General features: G+C 42.5%; 1 protein-coding gene across 2 annotated transcripts; it reads left to right on the top strand.

Annotated features, from left to right (window-relative positions):
• Nucleotides 1-369: 369 nt before the first annotated feature.
• Nucleotides 370-19,510, top strand: rgs17 (regulator of G protein signaling 17). 2 transcript variants are annotated; one of them, XM_062520222.1, is made up of 5 exons: nt 370-480; nt 9,873-10,003; nt 12,741-12,800; nt 14,113-14,344; nt 16,322-19,510. In XM_062520222.1, the coding sequence occupies exons 1-5, from the start codon at nt 478-480 to the stop codon at nt 16,508-16,510; spliced, it is 615 nt and encodes a 204-aa protein (XP_062376206.1). In that variant the 5' UTR covers nt 370-477; the 3' UTR covers nt 16,511-19,510. The 2 variants fall into 2 exon arrangements, with proteins under 2 accessions (XP_062376206.1, XP_062376205.1); XM_062520221.1 differs by lacking the exon at nt 370-480 and adding an exon at nt 3,695-3,757.
• The last annotated feature ends 3,361 nt before the right edge of the window (nt 19,511-22,871 follow it).

The raw sequence follows: 22,871 nt of genomic DNA, 5'->3' as shown, positions 1-22,871 counted from the left end.
AAAGATTTCAAAAAGCTCAAAATCGCAATGTGAAGGGTGCAAGCCCCTCATCTAAGGTGGTGGTGACATTCCAATCATCATCCAGTGCCTTACAGATGTTCCCTCTGATCTTTCAGATGCCCCCTGTGCAAGGCCTCAGCCCTTAATGGTACACCCCGGTCCCAGTCCCGACCGTGGTCCTGAGTCTGGCTGACAGCGTGGTGGTGGGGGAGCTCTGTGGTGTTTCGACCTCCGTCCGCCCCTCTCCCCAAACCAAACCAAACCCCTGGCCCTCCTCTCCATCCACCCCCCTCACCATAACTGCCCCCCCCCCCGCCCCCCTTTCCTTCTGCTGACGCCATCTGACGGTGATGGTGAGAGTGAGTGAACAAGAAAACAGAGTGGACTCTTCCTCTTTACACCGTGCCCCAGCTTGACCTCTCACCTCTACGTCATGATTTTCCAGACTGATATCACCAAGGACACACGCTAATTTGCATGGTAAGTTAAGCACTGCATTCCAACCCCCTCAGACACACACATATACTCACGTGACGTATGTGAATGTTGTTTGACTGCTTCACTCTCTCATATGTTGTTGGAGCATGTTTAATTAATTAATTAATTTATTCATTTATTACTTCTTGTTTGTAGTTCATGTGCAGGTCATGTCACGTCATGTATGTCATCACTGCATGTGATTAGCTTTTTGAGCACCATCCACTGAAATACAGCACATCTTTTGACACATGTTCCAGCTAAAAAAAACAAGCACACACAATAAGATCATTTCATAGCCATGATAAGCCATCACAGCACAGCACAGCACAGTGCACGCTGACGCAAGCCTGATTGACGACTGTGAGTGCCACTTTATTTACGAGGTCTTGCTTTACCCTGCTGTTGTGGCGGAGATGTGATGAAAACAAACGTGTTACATTTTGCCTTTAGGCCTACAGTGTTACCCGGCCCCCCCGCACAGCACACCCCCCAGCCTCGCTTGTCCGACAGTCATTGGTCTGCCTGTGTAACATCCCCCTCAGAGCTGCTCTTTGTGAATGATGGTAAGAGGAGGCCCGTACTGTGCAGCCAACCGTGACTAGTGCTATGCATCACTTGCTCCTGCCCTGGAATGTGTACGATGAAGTACAGACAGAGAGAGAGAGAGAGAGAGAGAGACAGAGAGAGAGAGAGAGAGAGAGAGACTGAGAGAGAGAGAGAGGGAGAGAGAGAGAGAGGTGTAGATAGAGAGAAAAACAGATAGTCAGACAGAGATTTCCTACTTGCTAAGCACATGCTCTGTTTTGCCTTCGGAGGTGACCGCATACTGTAAGTTGGTACCACTACCAAAAAGGCTACAGAAAGTTTAAGAGACAACATTGTTGCCACTATGTCAACATAGCAAGGCCCTTTTGTTCTGTAGGTCTTGCCCAATGATTGCTGAATTCAAACACATGCAAATCCTTAATGACTAAGCATACACTGGAGGAAAATAGCATGGGTTTTACAGTGTGCTTCTGCGCCATATACAAGTCCTCAGACAACAATATTGCCTTGGTGTCCTCATAGCCATGTACAGCTTAGAAAAACATAACGCACTGGGGCTGAAAGATGTTTTCGAAATTGAACGTTTCAACTAATGCAATGGGCAAATCGCGAAGGCTGCAATTAATTCTACAGCTTGCGATAATTTGGGTTTACCTATGATGATTTGCGAGTAATTTGGGTTTACCAGAAGCAAACCAAGGTACTAGGCAAAACCTACTGTCAAACAGTTTTGACCTTCTGAGAAAACACAATGAACATGTAGCAACTTGAAAAAACACCACAGACAGCAGTACAATGAAAGTACAGCAAAAAAGCCTAGTTGAAGTAGTGCTGATCTTTCCCAGTGAGAAAAGAGTAAGCAAGCAACTATTTCCTAGTCATGGGATGTAGCCCGTTTTCTGTATTGCCTAGCATGAAAACGAGTGTTAGACACCGAAATTTCGACGATTGAGCCTGTTTGTGGAATTTGGCAGCTTTAGAATGGAGCTCTGTTTGGCTTCTACATTGCTCGCTTTGTGCATGGACTATTCTGTCCTTAAAACACCCCTAAACGTTTGTTTTTAAAAATGTGCAGCTCACCGAGTGGTTACTGGTCTTCAACGATCTTCTATAGCAAGTTTCGCAGTGAATTCAAATTCTGTTGTGTTACAGGCACACACGGTTGTGAGGTATGTGAAAAAGTACTTCCGGGATTTCGAAAATCCCTGATAAAAGCAGTATTTTGCTGCTAAACTTGCTATAGAAGATCGTTGAAGACCAGTAACCACTCGGTGAGCTGCACATTTTTAAAAACAAACGTTTAGGGGTGTTTTAAGGACAGAATAGTCCATGCACAAAGCGAGCAAAGTTAAAGTCATACAGAGCTCCATTCTAAAGCTGCCAAATTCCACAAACAGGCTCAATCGTCGAGATTTCGGTGTCAAACTCTCGTTTTCATGCTAGGCAATACAGAAAGCGGGCTTAAAGTGTAAAATGCCGAAATATTCCTTGAAGCTTGACTTTCATGACTGCAAATCAAATTGCAATCACATTATTTGTCAGAAAAATCACATTTAAATATTTTTCTTAAAGCCCTATAACACACACACACACACACACACACACACACACACACACACACACACACACATACACACACACACACACACACACACAGAGAGAGAGAGAGAGAGAGAGAAAGAGAGAGAGACAGAGAGAGAGAGAAAGGGAGAGGTTTTAGCATCTCTAGGTCATGATACTGTATAGTGCTCCTAACTTCTGTGTTTTGATTTTTAAAGCAGAATTTCTGACATACTGTACTGTTTCCTCTTCCATTGTAAGCTGTTACGCTGTTGTTATACCCACACAAACAAAACAAAACAAACCCTGTTCAGTTTTATGACTGAATACTGCCTGTATTCTGAACTGGTCACTGTGTGCTTAAATAGAGAAGTGCTGTGAAACGCTGTACTGTACATGGCTTTTGTGTGTAAATACAGTAAGAGAGTGAAAACATGGAGTGGTTGCCTATGGGTGCCCACATCAGTTCATTTAGAGCAGCCCTTGCTGCAGCAGCATGTCTGAACATTTCGTCTCAGGAGACGACAGGAGTGGAAATGGGACGGGAATGTAATTAAATGTTTTAGTTGAGGTTGCTTAACTTGAACAGGATATGTTAAATACACACAAGAATGGAACTGGATCTGACACATTTCTTACATGCATCAGTGGTTTGGGCAAATCGAGAATGCAGTTTGAAAAAATAAATCGACTTTTCCGTACACAATATTTGGTTGTGTGTTCCCAAACATACAGTGCCTTTTTTCGGTAGATGACGTGGAAGATCATAATTGACAACCAACATGATGTCATCATCTGCTGTGCCTGTACTGGAGTGGGTTTGCAAAACAGCTTTGGAAAAAACTTTTGGTTTATTACCGGTTCTTACGAATATAATGCGAGTCCTATTTGCATACCTGTACCCGCTGTCTAGTAAGTTAGAACAATGGTGTTCCTCACTGGGTTTTGCATCAGCGTCCATGTTTTTCCACTGGCTTGCCCTCATTAAATGGCCACCACAGACATTTTTGCATATTTTGCGTATTTGCACTGGCTTCCCAGTTACAGTATCAGACAGACAGAAGTGTGTGTGGCGGACAGTCAGTTCAGGAATGCCCATGGGATCTTGATGGCAGTAGTCTTGAGTAAAAGGAGAGTTATCATGGTGGACAACATCCCAATGCATGTCCAGGTAGGATCGCTTTTCATGTGTGTGATGGAGGAGGCAGTGTGTGAAGCAGGTTCTGGTATGATTTGAGTGTTGTTGTTGTTGTGTGACGGGGTACATTAGAGGAGGATATATGATTAGAAAATGTGCTTAAACACTGTGTATCTGTTCTCTCAGTCGCGTTGGCACACTTCTCAGATTAGAACGGAAATTCTCAAAACTGCCTCATATAATCGTGTCCCGTGTGCATAATAATTTAACATATTTTGGACATTCGTACTTAAATTTACTTACTTACTTAAAATCCATGCAAAATATATGCAATTGTTTGCTGTTTAGTGTTACAAGTACTAGGTATCTATTTATCTATACCTTTATAGGCATATTTATTTTGCTGTAAAGCATGACATGCTAATAGGTTCAATAGTTATCTATATGTGTCAACCATGTGTGCAGTCATATCAGTTTCAGTGACGTGGTGTTTGTGAAATGTTTGTTAAGTTACCCTATTTGTCATTCAAACCTTGATTGTTTGCATATGATTGAGGAATGATTAAATTTGCTCAAATGCAAAAAAAAAATGAGGCCACTAAGACAAATTGAATGCCAAGCCAGCATTAGGGAAAGTCCAGTAACAGTATGCCTGCATCACTATATGTTTGATCATGGTTTCACCACTGGGCCTTAGAAAACACAACATCTTACCTTCCTCGAAATCAGCCACAGGCATCTCATTCATGAAAACGAATTTTTTTTTGCCAAATTGCAGTGGCGTGCCAAATGACGTACTGTATGTGGTCATTTGATTCAATCGTCACTAAAAACAACAGAAGGGAATGGTTTGGTGGTGGACTCAAAAGAATACTGATTAGCTGTCTATTTCACTTTGCTATAGTATTTCACAAGTTCATTTCTGAATGATGATACATTCTCTATGATCATTATGATTGGATTGATTTTTTTCCAGATTGTCCCATTGTTTCACACAGGTTGGTTGTAGTTGTTGCTGTCCAGTCTTTCAAGTGATGGTCTGCATCTTTTGTCAATAACATGAACATTATCCAATTTAAAAAAACAGTTACTTGGAGATATGCATCTGGTTTGGTGATGACTTGCTATTAGTGAAAGATGAGTTTTGTAAAAAGCAAGCGTTCTTGGACGCATTTTGGTCATTCGCAATGTGATTTCGCTGACTGCTTTTCTTTGCTGCTTGAATTTTAGTTTGGTAAAGAATTGTGTGTGTGTGTGTGTATGTGTGTATGGGTGGGGAGAGAGAGAGAGAGAGAGATAATTCTCTACCTGGTACGTGACTTTAGGATGCCCTGGAGTTGCTTGATAGCCAAATGGCATCTTGTTTTGCAAACTGCCACCAACCTGATGCAGTAATCAGTATTTGCTTATGCCATCAACCATGGGATCATTTGGTTTTGCGTTCAGTTGTAAATGTACTCATATGCCTAGCATCGGTCATACTGTAGCTCTGTTTCTAGGTAGATTCAGGTCTCTAGGTTACACTTTTCTTGATTCTCAATCTCATGCTGCCACTGCTACTTTGGCATCATCTACAATATCATTTGAAGGAAGACAGTGGCCAGCACCTTTGCACTGAGGGGATCCAAATTGCATACAAGCATGTAAATAGATAGAAAAAACACACAACAATGCAAAATGCGCGGTTGGTGTGAGAGACCCAGGTTGAGATAGTGCATCAAATACACACAGCTTGTGTTTGTTTTGGTGTGCTTCACATTTTTTTGCATTTTGCTCTATTCATAGTTTGGTGATTTATCGGTTTATCGACTTTCTGTAGTTTCGTTTGTTACGGCAGCTTGATACAGATGTTTAATATGGTTTATAAATAAACATAACATTATTCATATAACTATGAGGATAGTGCTTCAGTAAATATTTTTTTGTTGTGTACTTCCCAGTTGATTTAAGTGAGATTCTTGTTGTGGACATAATTTGTCATTTTATATTTGTCATAACTGATGATTATGAAGTTCTTCTTATTGGTCACATACGGTAATCACAGATGGGCAAACAACTATGGGCAAACAACTATGGGCAAACAACAAACAACCATAAACAGATATGTCTCACGCTGGAATGTAAAGGCAGTGTCCAGGGAAAACTTCCAGGCTGATAGTGATGGCTTGACCAGAGTATGTCTCTGGGGAAGATCCCTGGGTCTGGGAAGAGAACTCTGATGCATAGGGCTGTACCTAGGCCCCGCTATGTATATTTAGGGACATTTCACAAACATTTTGCTTAAGATTGAGCTCTACTTGTGTTCCCAGGGGGTGGAAGCCATTCTCGCCAGTGCCTCAAGCTCCCCTGTTTGTGTATTTGCTGTGTAACAGGAGAAGCATGGGTACCGTGCAAGGATGCGGTAATGGCACAGACTTCATTTGACTTCAACACACACTAGAATGCCAGAGATTTGATCAGTGGTTTGCCACCTTACTTCCACCACTGAATGCTCACTGCTGTTTAGTGAGCAAGTCGTGTAAAAACGACTTGCATTTGGGAGTTTAGCAAATACATTACCCCAAACATTGACTTTTAACATTACCGACTCACTGTTCCATCACTTGAGCTACACTGATCAGTGAGTGTCCTCTCTGGTGAAATTGGCGCTCTCTCTGTGGCTGTATTGAGCTCTCCTTAGGCTGACCTATTGAATCCCTTGATTCCAGAGTACTTTGGGTACTTAGTACTTAGTGGCACGTCCTCAAGGGGGAAAACTAACAGTGGCTGAGATTGTGCCATACTGTATCTCACAGAGGGGACTTGTGGTGTGGAGACATGATTGGGTCCTCATCTTGACCATAACGTTGCTGACCTCTGCGTTGATTCATGATTCCATTATCCTATAGCCACCGATCACTTCATCATAGCCATCTATTCACGCAGTACTCACCCTTTCCTCAAGTTAAAGTGCTTCGCAAATGACCAGAGACAGACATTGATCACATGCTTCTCCTGTGCTCAGACATGTCGGACCCGTCTCTTCCTTGGTGAATTTGACTTGCTTTTAAAACTTGTTTGAGTGTGAATGTCTTTAGTTGCTTACTAGTTTTAAAAAAGTTGCTGTACCAAATGAGCCATTGCTGGTGCGTTGTGTTCAGGGATGACCTATAGTAGAGGTACGCTACTCACCATTACAGGGTCATACACATAAAAGTGCCAGTAAACAGCAGTGAGCATTCAGTGGTGGAAGTAAGGTGGCAAACCACTGATCAAATCTCTGGCTTCAGTACTGCTTTCTTGTGTAATGGCTGTATCTATGTATCACATATGAACAAATCCAAACCTCTCTTGACACAGACTGGCCGTGTGATCAGACTATTGTGGCGCACATCAGAGCGGTGTGTGTTTCCTGATACTTCTGTCTTTTGGTTGTCTTCCTGTTTTTCTTTCCCTTTTCCAATTCCTATTTCAACTTTATTTCTGTCCTGTGTTTACTGCCCATTTATGTTGTCCATTCTAGTGTGTGTTGACCGATTTGTACATCATGTATGTAATTTCACGAGCACAGTGTTTATCCAACTTTCTGATGACAGAGGTGGCTTTGGCTGGCCTCTAACATAGACGAAGATGTAGCTCTTCCACACTTCTTGATTTCCTGTCAGCTGTCTATTTTGACTGCCCCCAACCTAGTGTGAACCAGCAAGGATTTGCCAATCTGTCAATCATGTCATGAAATTGAGCTGGAAGTTGCTTAAAATAGCCTAGATATAAGATGCTCACTCATAAGACAGGCTATATACTGTAGCTGTGCTATTAATTTGAAAGCGGTTATGACAAGAGCTGCATAGTCATGGGGTGTTTTATGTGTTGTGACATGCTGTCAAAACAATATCAAAACCAAAAAAAAAAAGAAAAGAAATGAATCTCATGAACTAATGTTAATCTGCCATATTAATTAAAGCACAATGTAGCAGTTTGGCAGCTCAACCAGAACAGTCTTAGAGTCATTACAAATTTTACTGATTGGCTACATCATGTTGTTGATACCGTTCTCCCTTACTACAACAGTGTCTCTGGTAATTCTCCATAACACAGATTTCATTCTCTCTGAGACAGCACCTGTCATCTCACGAGAAACCCCTTCAACTGTGCGTCACAGCAAACTCACACTATTTCTTCAAATCCGTGTTGTTTTGGACAGAAGTGACAAAACCAAATGCTCAACTGAGAATGGCCCTCAGAGGGAAGTGGCTGAGCTGAAGGGGTGGGGGGGGAGTGTGTGTGTGTGTGTGTGTGTGTGTGTGTGGGGGGGGGGGGTTCATGGAAGAGACAAGAGAGAGAAAGAGAAAGCTGGAAATAACAGTGTCCTGTCTTCAACAGTACACACGCACTTCTCCGCCATTTGGTCCCCCCACACTTTAGTCTGACACTCCTCATGTAGTCTGGAATGTGTCATCGCTGCTCTCCACGCCACACGCCTCTCTGTCTGTTCTCAGGGAGATGGAGTGTTGGGACAGATACAGTAAATGCCGGCCACACACACCACATTCAGCCCAGATCAGGGCCAGCGATAGCTGCTCTGTGTGCTTTTGGAGGAAGTCGTGTCTCTTAAGGTCTTATGCTGTCTGTAGTTAGACAAGGGCCAGAAACATTTCAAGTCCGCTCTGTAGGCATGCAATGTGTCTGTTTCATGAGGTATTTCATTTGTAACGCGAAGAATATTTTATTTTAAGTCCATTTTTCTTGTTTTGTTTTCAGTGGAATTATATATGTGTACTAGGTACTATTTATAGTGTATCGTAGAGATGGCCTTGCAACAAAACACAGAGTTGGCATAAAAAAGTGCTGACTAGATCCTATACTGATGGTGATGGACCTAACATGTACAGTAAAGTATTCCCAGGGACAAATGGATCTGCTCTTGTATTTGTTACCTTTGATTTTCTCTGTGGTACTCAACACTGACCCAGGGATGGAAGAGTGCTTCAGAGCTCCCTATTCAATGCGTCTGTTCTTTTCTGAGTGAGCTAGAACAAGCCTCGACTCCGCGCAGCTGCACCATGTACAGTATGAGTTTCTATCTCTCGCTCTCTTCTTCCTCTCATAGGGTTAGTTGTTAAGGACCCGTTTGTCTGATAATGTTGCAGAATGTCACTGGTCTGAATAACCTTGCGTAAATTCTCTCTCTCTCTCTCTCTCTCTCTCGCTCTCTCTCTCTGCCTCTCTTGGTCTCCTGACTATCTATGGTGTTTCTCTCTGTTCACCCCCTCCCCTTCCCCTGTATGAGTGATCTCCTGTCTGTCTCGTAGCAGCAGCAGCAGCAGCACAGGGCTTTGGCTCAGAGACGCTGGAGTCTGTGTTCAGACCACTCCAGCAAGACTCCAGCGCATCACTTCCTTTTGTGTCATCATTTCCTGTCATGTAGCAGGAGTGGTGTACCCAGGGCGTCCCTAATGACTCTTAATGGGGAACTATTGAACTATTGTGTTTCGGAGTGACTCAAAGCCTGTGCATGGTATTCTTTCTCCCCTGTGTTCAATTCTGGTCAGAAATGTGGACTTTTAGAGGGGCTCTCTACTTAAGTGTAGATGCTATTTATGGAGATGTTGTGTGTGACCCCGGTCACCCAGTTTAAGTTACAGATATGATTGCCCGCCTCATCTGCTTACATCAGGCTGTGGAATTTATATTCCATTGGCTGGCAGTCATTTGCATGTGAGCCTTGCTCTTCTAATCCTGTGCGCTTTTCATCCGCTTCTGACGTTTTTGTCACTTTCCATACAAGATAAAAATGGGAAGTGATCTGAGCTCTTGTGTGACAGTGTGATGTAGCCACAGGCGAGGATATCCCCTCCTCTGTACTGCCTTCATCCTGTCTAGATGAGCCATTCTGTCTGTGGGACTGTTCCAGGGTCTGTCTCCAGATTTCTGTCTGTGTGTGATTTTTAGATATCTTATTCTTTGTAGGTCTCCTGTCAGTGTTAGATTTGATTAAAAATGTCAGCTGGGTGAAACTCTTGTGTCTTGTTTGTACAGATGTTTTGCACAGATCCCGTGCACAGTCAGTTTCTAATTCAAACTTCTTACTTCCTCTGTCCGTTTCTCTTCATCCATCCGTTTCCATCCCTCCGTCCCTCCCTCCATCCTCCTCTCCTCTCCAACGCAGCCGCGCAGTGTAAGTGGAAGTGAGATGAGAAAACGGCAGCAGCCACACATCGAAGGACCCCCCCAGGATCCCGGACCCCCCAGGCCCAACACCTGCTGCCTGTGCTGGTGCGGTTGCTGCAAATGCCTCTGGTAAGCACCACCACCACCACCAACACCACCACCACCACCAACACCACCACCAACACCAACACCAACACCAACACCAACACCACCACCAACACCAACACCAACACCAACACCAACACCAACACCACCACCACCACCAACACCACCACCAACACCACCACCAACACCAACACCAACACACTCAAGCACCTCACTTATACAGTTACATTTCAAAACTATATGATATATTACAGTTACCTTTCAAAACTATATGGTATATTACAGTTACCTTTCAAAACTATATGGTATATTGTGCGATATGTGCTGTATGTATATAAAGCCTAATTGTGAAACATGTCATTCTGACAGGACAATGCAGCATAATGATACGTGAATATACAGTTCATCTGTTGAGAGCATGTCGAAAATGAAATGATATGACTAAGACACCTACGCCGCAGAGAGATTTCATATTAGATAAAGATTTATTTTTAGAGTTAGTGTATAGACAAAAAAAATTAAAGAAAAGGACAATAAATTCATTAGCTCAGGCACTATTTGTTTTGAGGGTATAATGTTCTGAGAGACGATCCCTGATCTATCTAAGACGGTGCTGGGCCGGTGAAGGTACATGGTATACTCAGTATACTTGCTTTTAAAACAGCCGAGGGTTTGTCTGTTGACGTCGCCAAGACGGAGGGAGGTTTGTTTACGTCCATTGGAGTGAATGAGGCTAATTTGTCTGACATTGTAGTCTTTCTCTGAGGCACCCTTCCTGGAATGCTTCCCCCGCAACTTTCCTAGTAGCACCCTGGAGCTCTCGGCAGACAAACCCGTCTTCAGGGAGATAGGCAGATTGATTCTAAGAATGGAAGGGTGGTGTCCTGCCTCCTCCTCTCAGTACTCAGTACATGGAAACATGGCCTGTTATTGATGATCGAATCATCAAGATGTTTGCATGAAAGAACTGAAGTTTCCCCTGATCTAGGGATCAGAGGCACCCGTATGTGGTCTCTGATGTTGAATCTGAATTTGCCTATTGTGTGTGTGTGTGTGTGTGTGTGTGTGTGTGTGTGTGTGTGTGTGTGTGTGTGTGTGTGTGTGTGTGTGTGTGTGTGTGTGTGTGTGTGTGTGTGTGTGTGTGTGTGTGTGTGTGTGTGTGCGTGCGCGCGTGTGTATTGTATGCCCTATACAGCATCTGTATGCATGGGTGCATTAACATTTGCATCCGTTTGCATAAGTGCAACATTGAATAAAGTGTGTAGCGTGTCAATAAACACACTGGGTCTATGAGATGGTTGGTTCGGCCACCGTACTTCATTTTCCTCAGTGCCAAAAATGTACAACTATGTGTCCCCCAAACTGAACACGCTCCAGCATAAACGGATCACCGACTGGCTCGAACGTTCCCATGTCCAGGTTCTGTGTCTGGGCCGACCAAACAAGGCAAGACTGAGGGTGCCCTCGCAGAGATCAGCACCAGCTATTTATAGCGCTTTTATAAATATAAATACTGTATGAAATAAAGAAAACATTGAGGGAGGTGGACAAGCTACTGTTTGTGAGGCCCTGCGTACATGAACAGAACACCCCATTGCCTCTACAACCTCCCCACCACCACCACCACCCCCCCACCCCACCCCTGCTTCTTTGTGGTGCCATTATCTTGTCTGTGAACAGCTATTTCCATCTCGGCATCACATGCCAAACAGCTGTGTCCACCACGGTATATATTTAGCATCTTCCCTTGCATGTGAAAGCCCTGTGGCTAGTGCGCCCAATTATGTTGGCACAATGAAGACTTTGATTGAGAGACAGTGGGGGAAGCTAAAACATCACCGTACGCGGCAGAAAATAGACACCCGGGATTGTTTCGGGCCTTTGGGGAGGAGGGGGTGGGGGGGGGGTGTTCCTGAATGCTTTGAAAAAGTGCAAGTTGTGAGGGTGTTTTTGTTTGTTTTTGTCTTTGTGATTGCCTCTGTGGTTCACATTTGTGCTGTTGCTCTCTTCGAAATGGTGGATTGTACATTTCGTGATTGTGCTCTTGGTGCTCTACACACTGGCAGTTTTTTTTTTTTTTTTTTTTACGATTCTCAGGAGAGAAAAGTACTACAGGTTTTTTATTTTTTATTTTCTACTCAGCCATGGAGCTGTAGATGTGTTGTCCATGTCCATATGGACTACGTATGTCCATAGTTTCAACTCTCGAGCTGCTAGAGATTTTAGGCTTCTCCTAAGCCAATTCTGTCTGTTTTAGATGTACTGTATCAGATTGTGCTGCAGAGATTCTTCCCTGCAAGGCAAGGGCCATTTCAAAATTGGAGCTGGGCAATGCGACTTCAAATTCATATCTCAGTTATTTAAAGTTTTACTTTGATTACAATTAATGAACATTGTTTATTATACTCATGCCCTCATATTTCTCTGACAAAGTACTGCCAACCAGTTTGTCATAGAGCCACCAGCTTTGAGTGGACTGGGGCATAGGCAAGAGACAGAACACCACAGAGTATGATTGCACACATTGATTAACAGATTTATTGACATTATCAAGATTAAGTTGATGACAGCTTGTAAATGTTGGTAAATGTTAGCATATTGTAGGGTTTGTTTTGGCCCCGGGGTGGCATTGTGCTTCAGACAGGTTACAGAAGCTCTTCAGAGCAGGAAGTTACTGTACATCTAAAATAGTCTGTCTGTCTGGATGTGTAAGATGTGTAACATTTCTAAAGTCCCATATTCCTTCTCTGCACTCCTGCAGGAATGCGGACAGAGGGGAACAGAATAAGCCGCCCTTCCCAATGGACAGCATAGAGGAACAGTAAGTCACCAGACCTTTTTTTTTTTAACTCACTTTCCGTGGCAGATGTGAAAAATGTGAAAATGTCTTCTTTGATGTGTAAAAGTTGGATGCTGTTAACTCCCGAAAGGTTGTGGTTCTTCTTTGTGTCAAGTCTGTTTTGAGAAAAATGACCCATCTTGCAGTCACTAACGTCACATTTTCAGTTGATTCTGTTGACACATCCTCTGATGGTTTTCACTTGATCGCCACATACGTAGCATGACACCTTGGATGGAAATCTAACACTGTGGTATGTGTCATAACGATTATGCAAAGGACGGTGTGATGAATTTTGGTGTGATGTCGATTTGTAATTAGCATCTTGGGAGTGGTTAAAGCTGCAGTAGACAGGAAGCAGTTAGGAAGCACGACTCTCCTTCTCTGTTCCGCAACACTAATATGGGCTTCCTTCCCCTCCCTCTAATGCATGTTTATGTCCACCTGATTGGCTGATCGCAAATGACATTAATCACATGGAGATGTCAGTGCGAGGGAGTTAACAGTCCTTCAGTGTCTCTGTCCAATCAGCCCCTATTTGGCTTGTCATTCCTGCATCACATGCTACACACACAGAAAAGGAAGGAAGTCACTCGTGTGTTGTGGACCCTCTTATCTACTGCAGCTTTAAATGATGGCCCCATCATGGTGTGTGTGTGTGTGTGTTTTTGTGTGTGTGTGTGTGTGTGTGTGTGTGTGTGTGTGTGTGTGTGTGTGTGTGTGTGTGTGTGTGTGCGTGTGCGTGTGCTGTGTGCGTGTGCTGTGTGTGTGTGTGTGTGTGCTGTGTGTGTGTGCTGTGTGTGTGTGTGTGTGTGTGTGTGTGTGTGTGTGTGTGTGTGTGTGTGTGTGTACATGCACTCTAACTCCCTGTATTAGCCAATTAGAGCATGCTTTTTTTTCACTCACCTCTTCCACACTTTTAGCTGTTTGTTTCGAACAGCTGTTCCCTCTGAGGATTTCTAAGGTCACATCACATGGCAAAGCCATTTTCTTCTCTCTAGGCCCTCTCTCTCTCTCTCTTTCTCTCTCTCTCTTTCTCTCTCTCTCTCTCTCTCTCCCTCTCTCTCTCTCTCGCTCTCAGTCCACTGAAACCACACTTTTCACTGTCTTCATGGAAACTTAATGCACAGGGTATGGCTCGCCATGTGTGCTGATTTCAATCTGATCAATCATTAGGGGCACTATGGCCTAATGGTCTGCTTCAGACCAGCAGAGTGCCCTCCATCTTGATGTTATTTGTTTGTGCACTCACCCCCCTGCCTCTCCCCTCCCCACCCTCCCTCCCTCCTGCCAGACACCCCACACTGGACGAGGTGGTCTCCTGGGCACGCAGCTTCGAGCAGATGATGCGCTCCACGGAAGGCCGGGACATATTCCGGGAATTCCTGCGCTCCGAGTACAGCGAGGAGAACCTGCTGTTCTGGCTGGCCTGCGAGGAGCTCAAGGAGGAGAGCAACCCCGCCGCCATCGAGGAGAGAGCCAGGATCATCTACGAGGACTACGTCTCCATCCTCTCGCCAAAAGAGGTAGCGCGTCGGCTTTTTTTTCTTGATCTGATTTGATTTGATTTTTAATTACCACACAGCCAGGCTGGTGGAATTTGTTATCAGTACAGCTCTTCAGTACAGCTCTTGGTACAGGTTCCAACATTGGGTTACATTACAGTAACATATAGTATAACATACAGACACATACATACATGATACATACAACATACTGTAGATACATAAATACATAAGGGTCATCCTAATCCATAACAGTCCTCAGCGTTTGGAGTTCTTCTCCCGTACTCTCAAGCATAACACGAGTGTTGGCCTGTTTGCATTTACCAGATTGGCAAGGTGTTTTCTGTCAGTTGTCTTTTGTTGTGCTTTCTGCATATGCGATTTTAATTAAGTGGTCATCGCCTATTATGTCATTCATTTCTTAGGATAGGGTCCTGCTAAGGTAAGGGTGCTTTTAGTTCACTAATGTCAAAGGTTTAACAAAAACATTTGACCAACATGCTGTTTAACACTCATAAACTACTAGCAATAATACGCAATTGTACTACTAACTTGTACAGCTACCTTTCCAAGGACACCATCATTCTGAATATGAAAATGAGCCAAAGATCTAAACTCTAACTTTAAAACCTGCAGCACTGGCCAATGCCTATCAGTTCTTGACTGACTAGCCCACCATATATTATACTACATGCATAATGAGTCGTGTTGTTTTGCCAACTCTAACATAAGATGATGAATAGATTGCATTGTTTGTTGTTGTTATTGTTATAGCTGCATTAGTGTTTTTCTCATCCTCGGTGAAGCAATAGACATCAAGTATTGTGTAATCACAAACAGCCCTCCAATGTCCCCCATATTAATTACAGAGAGTGTTTTCTATTCTGCACCACAATCAATTGCATTTGAACTTTCATTGCTGCTTAATGTCTTTGCATCTGTTTGCCACTCCATCCAGTAATTGATTGGCTTTAATCCGCCAATATAATTTCAGACATTGAAGTAAACCACTGGTCAGTGAGAATGCTGTTGTTCTCTCAAGTTCTTTTCCAAGAGTGTGGAATTGAATTGAAGTAAATGCAAACATTTTGCTTGTAGCTCACTGAGAAAGTTAGTATATTCATCACAGATTGTACTGTATATGATAGCATAGCACACATTTTAGTGTGTCCTTTTAGTGTGTCTTTAATAATGATTTGAGGTGTTTTGCACAAATATTTTCATTTGTACAAGGGTATATAGTGACATACAGGGCATGAAATTGGCACCCGCCAACTAGCCAAATGCGGGTAACTTTTGTGATTGGCAGGTGAAACTTTCAACCTACCTGCCACATTGGCGGGTAGCCAATAAAACAACGAAACACTGAGAAACACTGTTAAAACGAGACTCGCAACAATGTTTACAGAGATACACTGTAACACCATGTAAGATCAGGTGATTGTCTTGACTGATATGTCTGTCTACACTGATGCCATTCAAAAGAGGCTTTGCACGTTACTCCAGTAATGAGCTGTGCTTAGGCTATGTATATTTTGTTCATTTGTATTTTGGACACAAAAAAATGTGGCTGGTAAAAGTACACAGTGGCTGGTGGATTTCAAAATCCACCCGCCACAATGGCTGGTGGCCAAAAAAGTTAACTTCATGCCCTGGTGACATATATAAAGTACATTAGTCACACCTGTTATTCAGATGGTCCAGGTCCTCTCTTCTATAGGTATCAGTGCTTATTAAACATCGGTGTTAAGGTGTTACTTGCAACATATGCAGATGTTCTTAGAAATATGGCTGCATCAGTTTATTACACCCCTAAATCTTTTCTCTGTTCCAAAAAAGTATATATTCTATTCTAAAATGGCTCAAATGTAACGTTATACCTTCTTCCTCATTTTGGGAATTGGGATCTATCTGGTCCCCCCCCCCCCCTCCCCCTGTCCACACATGTTTGGCAGAAGACCTCCACACCTTGAGGCAGGATTCTGTTTCCCGTTGCAGGTCAGCCTGGACTCGCGCGTGAGAGAGGGCATCAACGTGAGCCTGTCGGAGCCCGGCCAGCTGATGTACGAGGAGGCCCAGCTGCAGATCTACACGCTGATGCACCGCGACTCCTACCCCCGCTTCCTCAACTCCTCCGTTTACCGGGACCTTCTCGAGAGCAAGAGAGGCTCCTGTCTGGACACCTAAACAAAAGGACCTCCGTCCCTCGGCCCGCCGAGCGCAGCCCCGCTAACCGTAACTTTTTATGAATACGACACAAACAGAAACAAAAACGAACCCGACGCAAACACAAGGTGCCACAATGGGGGGGTAAAAAAGCTAAGCAATCCTTTTTGCGACTCACTAGCGCTCAGTTCCTGCTCAAGTGCCCAGTGGAGCTCCTCAGGCAACTGTGACGTTGAGAGACAAGATGAAACAAAACGATAAACGACCGACAGACTCTCGCTTCCTGTACTGTACTTTCTGAGGAAACTTTGCTCTTCACTTCTCAACTCACTATCTCTCTCTTTCTCTTTCTCTGCTTGTCTCTTTCTTTCTCTTTTTCTCTCCTCCCTCCTTCCCCTAGCTCTGTCTGTCTCCCTCGCCTTCGTCTTACTCTGCCACCCTCATTCTGTTGTATCCTTTTTCATGTCTGTTTCCTCTAACACTCTCATGATGTCTCAAAAGTTAAGGCAGATTTTAACGGCAGTGCTCTTTTTGGTTGGGATGTGGAGCTTGACCACACAGATCAAGTTGAAAAAAGCACCCTTTTGCATGAAATTTAAAAAAAAAAAGAAATGTATTCTAACTTGACGTTTAAGGGGTGGACTTTTAGGATTTTTTGAGAGGATGTTTTCATTTGTTTTCATGGCGACAGGCCATGCCAGGCTCTTGAGGTACATGGATGGAAACTTAGTTTTTATTGCCAATTGTCATTTTTTGAGAGGATTTAGGACAAAGTGAAAAACATTGCGACTGTGTCACTTTTCTGTCTCTGGCAGAGTTACGTGAAGTTGGGAAGAGAAATGAAACAGCAAACAACAACAAACAAAAAAAACAACAACAGCAAGGGCTAGCATTGAGGCCGGGCAGCTAAACTGAATCACCGATGTTATTAACCACTGCAAAAATCACAATGCCTATCTTTTTAAAAAAAAGGGCAGAAAAAATAGCTGCTGAAGTGGGCAACAAACTTGAGTTTGTTGTGCACCTCTGTCCTGTCCCTCCCAGGCTGTAAAGAAAGATGGTATGAAAGAGAGAGTGTGAGATGCACAGGTGCTGATCGTGAGATGTCATTCTAGCTAGAGCAAATAAGGGGAGCCTTTTTTAACGTTGAAAATAAAATTCCACCATCTATTTGTCAAATGACCTTGATCATTAGAGAATTGTTTCTTAGCATATAAACAATGTTTTATTTTTTCATGTGCATACTCTCTATGTGTGTTTTAGCATATAATTTAAAGAGGAGAGATCCTGATGCCTTGTTTTAGGAGGTAGCTGTACAGTCCTTGTTTGCTTTAGCACTGTAAAGCTGTCCGTGTACAGTGGGTGTTTTGCGATGGTGAGAACGTGAACTGTTCGAAGAATATCTTTCAGTTGTTTATAGGGAGTGGCTCAGAACGGAGAGAGAGGAAACACAAAATGAATCAGACTATAAGGTGGCGTCAGGTCATGTTTTGGGTTTTGACTCTGAAGGTTTTGCTCCAGGTTGTTGCATTGCAAATGCCAAGGCGCTTTTGTAACCACTGTAACAGGAAGAGAGAAATACAGTTCTTTCTCTCTCTGAGTTTGCCAGTATAATTCTCCACATTCAGAGTAATGCGGAGGCTGTATTACCACCTACAGAATCTACCACGGTAAGAGCCATAGTGGGAAAGCAAACGAGATGAGTTCTTTTGCGTCCTGTCCTTGGAAGTAACTTCTTCACTGTTTTGTCGTGCAGAGTGCAGTCTCGGACAGGGCTTACTCCACTCTGCGTGGTCTTTCTGTGGTTCTTAGCTGGACTATGGAAGTGTGATTTGATAGTGATTGAGACAGAGACTTTGGTCACACCTGACATGCAGGTTACAGGAGCGATAAGTCCTCACACCTCAAGGGCTTGGAGGCGATTAACGGGTTTATAGAAGAACTTCAGACTTGTGCGATGGTATCTGCTTTTTTCTTTTTTTAAATCGAGTTGCTTGTTTTGCAACCAAGTGCATGCGTGCTCTTTGTGAAGAAGAGGAATTCTTTTTTTTTTCGGAGTGCGATGTCACAGCACCTCGGCTTTGGGCTTGTTCGAATTGTATTGGTGCAGTCAGACCACTTGAGCATGCACCAGTCCTTGTCGAAGATGAGGAACCGACTCACTTACCTTAAAAGATTCATGTGCCAAGAGCAAGTTGCCAGTGAGCCAGTGAATTGTAATCATGTTTTTTAAATAGCTTTGATGGTTACTTAAGTGCAACTGGATTCTATTATAGACTTCATGCTTTTAAAATGAATCTATAAAATGTACTGTAGCTTTTTGCATTATATTGTCATTCATAATGTAGTACGGACTCCGGCCCATGGGCATTGGTCGTGTAATGCACATAAATGGAAATGCATGCGTCATATTCGTAAAAACTCTTACAACATATGTAGCTCTGTCTGCAGCACTTAACAGTAACAAATGATTTGCTGGAGACAAAAAAAATTATTACATAGATTTTGTCAATCTCTGTTTGGTTTTTAGGTTTGTGAGCGTAGACCAGACAGCTTCATGGTGTCGTTGAGCAGTGCGCTCACCTGTTGGGCAATCAATCTGTAGAGGCAGGTGAAGCCAGTTACTTTTGAGCCATGTGGCATATTCAGAGGAGCCTTCTTTTGCCGGGAATGTTCCGTCCTGATTTTCCTGAAGGTTTGAGTGAAGTTGATGGGGTAGATGTGCCGTCCGTTTCTCCGTGCATGCGCTGTTCCTGTTTCTCTGCCAGACCTGGGAAGCATCAACCATTTTACTTTCACTTCTGGTGGAGAGGTTGTTCTTTCTCTTTTCACAAGACCCTGTTTATTTCACTGGGGCAACTTCAAAGTCACACCACATCATGTTTTGACGGATCGCCAATTTATATTTTGTTTTATTTTTATGATGATTTTTATTTCATTTGAGATTTTTTTTCTGTACTGAGAGTGAAGCTCCACAATGGTTAGGTAGGGTTCCCCACCCCCACCCCCACCCCCATCCTCCTCTTCAAACCAACCAACCAAGAGTAAGACCTTGAACTGAAATATCATATCCTGCATGACTAGAGGAGCTTTGGCCTTATCTGAGTTGTCTCTCTCTTTTGAAGAGTCTTATTAGGGTTCACTACCTCTCTCATGTTCATTAACTTATTTCACATCCAGTGGTCGATGTACAATTTTTATTCTATTTTGAACTACTTGAAGCCTAACACTGTAATTGAAATGTGCACAGAAGAAATATATTATGTACTGAGGGTCAATGAAGAGTAGCTGATTTTTTTTTCATTGTTGTTGTTGATATTGTTGTTTTTGTTTCTGTTTTGTTTGTCAATTGTATATTCAGCTGAAATACATTTTTAGACATAAAGAATTCAGGAAATACACTGTAAAAGGGCTAATCTCATTTTGCCTATGCAAATAAGTTAACAGTTGAAAAGGATTGAATAGAGTATTTGTGTGAGACCTTTTCAACAATATTTGGATGGAACAAGGTTTACATTGCCCTTTGCTGATATTCTTCAATCTTGTTCAGCAAAAAAAAACAAAAACAAAAAAAAAGAATTTTTTTCTTATTTTGTTTCTATATACATATAACAAATAATATATATATAGAGAAAATAGTATATGCCTTCGTGATGAAAAAAAAAATCAGATTTAAATAAATATGTGTTGTCTGAAGTGTTTCGTTATTTTGGCTTGTAAGATGGCCGTTTGATGAATCTGTGGGTGACACCCATGGAATGAATGCTGAGCAGTAGTAAACATTGACCATTGGTGTAGATCAGCTTTTATTAGACTTTTATTCATCCACATTTCTTTCTTGACCCAAGAAGCAAAAATGTAAAAGAGCAAAAGAGAGAAAGACCTCTTGCATGGATTGATGGCACCGCCCTTATTTTATGGTACTGGTAAATCCTGGTTAGCTGTGTCCCTGGACAACATGTCTCTAGTGTGTTTCTGGGTCTATCAAAAGTCTGTTAGTGGGACAGTATTGTAACATTCTCTTCTGGAAAGGTGAGATGTTTACTTGGCATTTGGTGCAGTTTCTTCAGTGGCTTGGCAGGTGTTTTGCTCACAGCAGGCCTAAGATCTTATGTATGTCAGTATAATGTGCTGTAATACCCAATGAAGGACCACTCTCAAATGCTGTAGCTTTCAAGAAGGGCATCTGTTCCCATCCTTATATGTTCCTCACGCCACTTGAAAGGACATGTTGAAGTGACAGGACAAAACTACCTCTGGTTGGTTATTCTCACTGTCTGAAGCGCCTACAGGAAGCCACTAGTTATTTGCAAATACCACAACAGAGAACAGTTTTGGTTCGAAACACGTTAAAGGCATGGCAAACACAATACAATTACTCAGTTTTACCTTCGTGAATAATTGCTATTTTTGTAATTGCGTTACAGTGAGATCGCAGACATTTCTTTGGACTTGAGTTGAGGGTTGACTTTAGAGCAGAAAACTTCAAACTCAGTTGGTGTGATCAGTTTCAGTGACAGTAACTTTAAATACAAAATCTTTTTGTGTTAAACCACAGGACATATGTCAGAAAGCATGATATTTTGTACAAAATAACAAAAGGTTGACACAAAGTGAAAGTAAATCAGAAACTTTGGCCAGCTGGCATATTAAACTAGATAGATGACTGCTGAATTAAGAAACATAGGGTGTTTGGTTTACTTGTAAAGTCTAGTTAGGCACATTATTCTGCTAAACAGCTGGACTGAGTCTAGTGGCCAGGCATGTGATTGAAATCTCCTCTGGCTGCATGAAGACTCCCCCTAGAGGAGCACTGCCAAAAAGCCTTTTTTTTTTGTCAAAGAGTGATGATTTCATTGAAGAGGCACAGAGAAGAGCATATGGATAGTGTTGTGAGAGATTATTACACAAAAGAGTTTTTTCCCCCTGGAAAGGAAAACTCAAAGCTTCATTATATTACTATAAGAAACGTGTTCCTGTACTGGCAAATTTCTGATGAATACACAAGTGGGTGACAAAGAAATATGGAATATTTTCATGTTTCTATCACAATGTCTAGTGAGTGACAGTGAGATTAGGTGAGAGACCGGAGAGATTAGTAGAACACTTGTGGTTTGTTTGAGCCTCACAGGTGTACACCTCATCTTGATATTACTTTGTACATAAATATATCTTATCCTTCTATGTCAAGACACACTTTTTGGTATGGCATTTAATTGAATGATATTTATTAATTTAAAATGCCATGAAAAAGTCAATGCCTTTGTAGATACCATCAAATACTGACTTAAGAAAACATTTTGATTGAAAGTTATATTTTCTATTCAGCATGCCTTTGCTAAATGAAATAATTTAGTTATTTATAACAATCAATACTGTATGAGTATGTATTAAAGTACTGCAATATGCAGACAACTAGTACCATTGGAACTTTGGAAAGTTTATTATTTGACTTTGTTGGTAATAAATTAATAATAACTACAGTAGTCTTTTTTCCAACAGATTCTTAACAATTGCCTGGAAGATGGAAATCCTCTTTATATTAACGAGATTAGATGGCTGTGTCGACTGACGACTAGAGAGAGATCAGCTTTTGCATGAAGTTATGGAGCGAGGCTCTTACGATCTCATACGATTGCTGGTGTACCAGCGGTCAACTCCATGCATTAGAAAGCTGACCATTCGGAATGTTGGCTGTATGACATCGCTCATCCTTTGAGGGTAGTTGGTGTGTGAGTTGGCAGACCTGTCGGAAAGGTCGGAAGGACAGCTAGGATGGGTGTAGTTGAGGACTGGCAAGGGCTTGGAGGTTTGCTTTTAAAGAAGTTGAAAACAGTAAGCATGCATTGTATTGATTCCTGAGCACTTTCCAAGCGTTTGCCAACACCGAGATCAGTTGCACCAAAACACCTGTATGTACTGTGCAGATGAGATGCACTTGGGTAGAGTGGAGGAGATACAGTATGCGTTCCCGGACATTTAAGGCTGAGCTTCAAGTTTCCCAGTTTGTGTGTGTGTGTGTGTGTGTGTGTGTGTGTGTGTGTGTGTGTGTGTGTGTGCTTGTTGTGTGCCTGTGTGTGTGTGTGTGTGTGTGTGTGTGTGTGTGTGTGTGTGTGTGTGTATGGTCATGATAATATTTAAGAGCTTGTCCATGAAATTGTAGCATATTTATACAAGTGCAGAAGGTTTGTGTTTTACAAGTAGGGATCAAGTTACTGACTGTGAAGACCGCACACAAGCTTTATTGGTTAGGATGTGCTTTTCTCCATTGTCACTCCATTCTGCATGTGAAAAAATAAGAACATTTGTGTTAGTTCTCTACACCCAAAAGAATGCCTGCATTTTGATGATTCGGTTGGTTTCCTTGTGAAAGGAAATAGAC

This window comes from Sardina pilchardus, chromosome 18 (assembly GCF_963854185.1).
Source record: "Sardina pilchardus chromosome 18, fSarPil1.1, whole genome shotgun sequence".
Taxonomy (NCBI): Eukaryota; Metazoa; Chordata; class Actinopteri; order Clupeiformes; family Clupeidae; genus Sardina; species Sardina pilchardus.
This window is presented reverse-complemented; position numbering and strand designations above follow the sequence as displayed.